The sequence below is a fragment of the Haliotis cracherodii genome, unplaced genomic scaffold, assembly GCF_022045235.1.
Source record: "Haliotis cracherodii isolate W230 unplaced genomic scaffold, xgHalCrac1.p SCAF_15, whole genome shotgun sequence".
Classification (NCBI taxonomy): domain Eukaryota; kingdom Metazoa; phylum Mollusca; class Gastropoda; order Lepetellida; family Haliotidae; genus Haliotis; species Haliotis cracherodii.
The window spans coordinates 17,551,861-17,556,370 of NW_027266270.1; the positions used below are offsets into that span (position 1 = coordinate 17,551,861).

At 47.3% G+C, this 4,510-nt stretch overlaps 1 protein-coding gene across 1 annotated transcript; it reads right to left on the reverse strand.

Annotated features, from left to right (window-relative positions):
• Positions 1 to 544: 544 nt before the first annotated feature.
• LOC139461876 (lipopolysaccharide-induced tumor necrosis factor-alpha factor homolog) lies at positions 545 to 3,917 on the reverse strand. Its single transcript, XM_071243358.1, has 3 exons — positions 3,761 to 3,917; positions 2,133 to 2,298; positions 545 to 744 (listed from the first exon to the last, which is right to left on the reverse strand). Exons 1-3 carry the CDS (start codon positions 3,915 to 3,917, stop codon positions 639 to 641), a joined length of 429 nt encoding a protein of 142 aa, XP_071099459.1. The 3' UTR covers positions 545 to 638.
• Positions 3,918 to 4,510: the final 593 nt, after the last annotated feature.

Genomic DNA, 4,510 nt, shown 5'->3' on the forward strand with positions numbered 1-4,510 from the left:
GTACGCCGCTCTGTCGGGGTAGAGCTACGCCCTTTCTCGAGGTAGAGTTACGCCCCTAACTCGGGGTAGAGCTCAGCCTCTATCTCGGGGTAGAGTTACGCCCCTATCTCGGGGTAGAGTTACGCCCCTATCTCGGGGTAGAGTTACGCCCCTAACTCGGGGAAGATTTACGCCCCTATCTCAGGGTAGAGCTACGCCCCAGCTCGGGGAGAGTTACGCCCTAACTCAGGGTAGAGTTACGCCCCTATCTCGGGGTAGAGTTACGGCCCTTTCTCGGGTAGAGCTGCGCCCTTATCTCGGGGTAGAGTTACGCCCCAATCTCGGGTAGAGTTATGCCACTCATGATCTCAGGGTATAGTTACGCCCCTAACTCGGGGTAGAACTACGCCTCTATCTCGGGGTAGAGTTACGCCCCTATCTCGGGGTAGAGTTACGCCCCTATCTCGGGGTAGAGTTACGCCCCTAACTCGGGGAAGAGTTACGCCCCTATCTCGGGGTAGAGCTACGCCCCAGCTCGGGTAGAGTTACGCCCCAGCTCGGGTAGAGTTACGCCCTAACTCAGGGTAGAGTTACGCCTCTATCTCGGGTTAGAGTTACGCCACTATATCGGGGTAGAGTTAAGCCGAATCGTTGACTGATTATTTCCGATGGCGTCCAATTTCCTTCTGGCAGTTGGGACAAGTATGGATGACGTCTTTGGTCTTGTCTATGCACAGTGGGATCAGGAAACACCCCAAGCAGCCGCTGGAAGAAAAAGGACAGCACATGAATATGCATTACAATTTCACGGTTCATCATTATCGGATCCGCCTATGGCATCACCAACACAATCGACATTGACTTGTTAAAAGACTATGGGGATTTCAGTGCTGATCATGTTTTCAGTCTCGCATGCTTGTCATAAGAGCTGTCTGTTGTGGGTCGGGTGGTTTTAATACGTTACCGGCCGATTATGTGCCGATTTCGTTAATCATTGCTCATGCTACTTATCAGCAGGGTAACAAGTACCACCTTTTAACATCTTTCGATAAGAAGCGCTGGGAAGCTGGGAAGCCCTGGGAATCGAACTACCCACTTTCCGCTCTCCGCGCAGGAGCTCCATCCTCTACACTGCGGTGGCGGTCGACGATACCAGTAATACCGAAACCAGAGATATAATTTATGTCAACTTCCGTTTTCTTAATTCAAATTAACTTCCACACTTGTGGTTGTTTGTTGTTTAATGTAATTTTACGACGGTCAATAAATAAATCAGTCAGGACCAAATAAAAATGACTAGTGTTATGAAGCCCACCCCAAGCCATCGCCGTACCACTACATGCGATCAGGTAGCCGAGTCTGACAACGCACCATATAGTGAGTCCCCTCTCGAGCAGCATACGTTGCTTCGGGATCAGGGGCGGTGGGGTAGCCTTGTGGTTAAAGCGTTCGCTCGTCACGCCGAAAATCCAGGTTCGATTCCCGACATGGATTCAATGTGAAGCCCATTTCTGGTGTCCCCCGCCGTGATATTGCTGGAATATTGCTTAAAGCGGCGTAAAACCATACTCACTCACTCATGGGCGGGTAGCCTAGTGGTTAAAGCGTTCCCTCGTCACTCCGAAGACCCAGGTTCGATTCCCCACATGGGTACAATGTGTGAAGCCCATTTCTGGTGTCCCCCGCCGCGATATTGCTGGAATATTGCTAAAAGCGGCGTAAAACCATACTCACTCACTCTCTCACTCACGCTGGGGGACAGTTCGAACCCGGAATCCCGGGGTGGGTACAGTGAGTGAGTGAGTGAGTAGGGTTTAACGCCGCTTTTAACATTATTCCAGTTATATCACGGCGTGTCAGCTTAATGTGGGAGGAAAGCCCGAGGTGATGCAGGTCTCAGACGTTTACCACTTCGGTGAAACCCACGAGCACGGGTATGGTGCTGACAATCCTAGAAACATAATCGGGGCGAACAGGGATTCGAACTCACAATCAAAGGTTTCTGGCGTGCCCAAGGGACGCAACTCTGTACAGCGAATCGCGGCGCCCTAAACGACTGGGCCACCCGTGGCCCCGGGTTTGGTACAGAGGTATTAAACAGCGTTACATTAAGCTCAGGACGTGTTACAAAGTACAGATAAAATCAGCCTCACCCAAGCATCCAAATTATCGCCATGCTGACGCAGGTACAATGGCCAAATTTGTATCTTGTCGACGTCTGGATGTTGCCATGACAGAAGATACACTGCATCCCAACCGGGTCCTCACCCATGCGGAGGCGGCTCAGCAACTGAGGCGGCTGTGTCGTCACCACCATTCCTGAAGAACAGTGGACAGGGGTCAGTGCTGGACATCAGTGATTATATGCTAGTGGCCATTTAATATTCTGGGGGTCCCAACATCTAGCATGTCCAGGGAAAGTGAGGTGAGGTGAGGTAAAATTGGGTTTAACGTCGCGTCCAAGATTATTGCACTTATATAGCGACGTGCATGTACGTGTGTGTGTGGCTGCTTGTACTAGTCCGGACTGAGGCCGATTTATAGAGCTAGCCCACTTACATAAATACATAACATAAATAACATAAATACCCCACTCAAAAACAGTATACTGACTCCGAGCCGACCGGTCCTTGTTTTAGGGTAACAACAAGTACCATCTTTAAACGTCTTTTGGTATGACGCGGCCGGGGACCGAACTCCGAACCTTCCGCTCTCCGGGCGGACGCTCTACCACTAGACCACGGAGGCGGTCTCCAGGAAAAGTATTTTAGTGAGTAAACCTGAGGATGTAATCACAAACTATATTTTTCTATATTTTCCAGGAAACATGATATTTTGCTTTAACCAACAGCTGCAACAGAGCGGGCTTCAATGCCCCTGCTGAAGCGGGTTGTGAATCCCAGTTGGAGATGGTTTGGCGAGATCTCCGGAGGCCATTCGTCACCACTCGCCCCTTTCCGTAAACTGCAAGAAGACTCGTCCCCCTATCGATGGATGTTATGTGCGAAGATACGACAAACCAATCAGAATGCGCGTATGATTTCAAGTTCAAAGTCAAAGAATCCCTCAGAAATAATTTTGGATTTTACATATGTCTTGCATCTAAAAATATACCCAACAAGACACAGTTAAATATGTTCAATCATACTGTAAAATACTGCATGTCCAGATGCGCTTTAAATTGCATCTGAAATATATATAATATATGGGGAAATATATGTGAACCATTACGCAACGAGTTGACAATTGTTTATGCATGCCCGTTTGCGCTAAGACGGAACCTGGTCGGAAGAATGGCGATGAGAGGGGCACGAGTCGCTATTCGGGTTGTCCCGGAATAACACGAGTTGGTCACGAATGCTCCGGAGGTCATCGGAACCCCGGTGAACAGAATGCGTTGTCCTCATAAAATCCTATATATGATCACGGGTTAGAATCCTACATTAGCCCTGATTGTGGTGGCTCGAGGGTTTAACCAAAGTGCTTACCGTCTAAGATCTACTAAACCATTAGTTCTCCTCCTATATTAGAAGAAGGTTTAAAAAACCGTTCTTCTAGATAAGCTTTTGAAATATTGTCTTTTACAATTTTAAACTTATCACAAAGTGATAACAGCAGATATATGGTCCCCATGATGATAACAATGTTATCAAGAAAACAAACATAAATTATTGCAAAATAATATGCAAACGGAGATTGGCTTCATAACTCCTTTCAAGAATTATGCTACTCATAATATGCCAATTCTGTTGCAATGGCTACAGCTAAGCTATTTACTTACCCAGCTGCTGCAACAAAGCCGGGTTCAGATTCTCTAGAGATTGATTTGGTAGGTTGGGAATCCCAGCTGGCGATGGGTTGGAGGTGGAGGTCATTGGAGCCCCGTAGGTGAGTTGGGATGGGTTGGCGGGATCCCCGTAGGCCATGCCTGACGCCATGCTTGCTCACGATGTTATCTGTAAAGTTAACACGTCTATACTTTAAATATTTACCGACACAATACTTCTACAACTGATGATGTTACTTATACTTGTTCTACCTTAACTATTATTATGATTACCACTGTACTACAATTACTGTTATGGCTAATACTACCTCTACCTCTAAAAAGGACCCACAGCTTCTTATTGTTTGTCAGGTTTAAAAAATTAGCCGTTATATTTGTAAATAGTGAGTGAGTGAGTTGGGTTAAAAGCCGCTTTTAACATTATTCCAGTTATATCACGGCGTGTCAGCTTAATGTGGGAGGAAAGCCCGAGGTGATGCAGGTCTCAGACGTTTACCACTTCGGTGAAACCCACGACCACGGGTATGGTGCTGACAAACCTAGAAACATAATCGGGGAGAACCGGGATTCGAACCCACAATCATAGGGTTATGGCGTGCCCAAGGGACGCAACTCTGCACAGAGAATTGCGGCGCCTCAGACGACTGAGCCACCCGTGCCCCAACTTATATGATAGATGAAAGATCATCGTATACTTGTAATTGAAATATATTAACATGTTCTAAATCTTCAATATGATCATAA

Coding starts and splice junctions, on each gene's coding strand:
- LOC139461876 (XM_071243358.1), bottom strand. CDS start 3,917: ATGGCGTCAGGCATGGCCTACGGGGATCCCGCCAACCCATCCCAACTC. Junction 2,299..3,760: donor GGCTTTGTTGCAGCAGCTGG/GTAAGTAAATAG, acceptor ACTGTTCTTCAG/GAATGGTGGTGACGACACAG. Junction 745..2,132: donor GCGATAATTTGGATGCTTGG/GTGAGGCTGATT, acceptor TTTTTCTTCCAG/CGGCTGCTTGGGGTGTTTCC.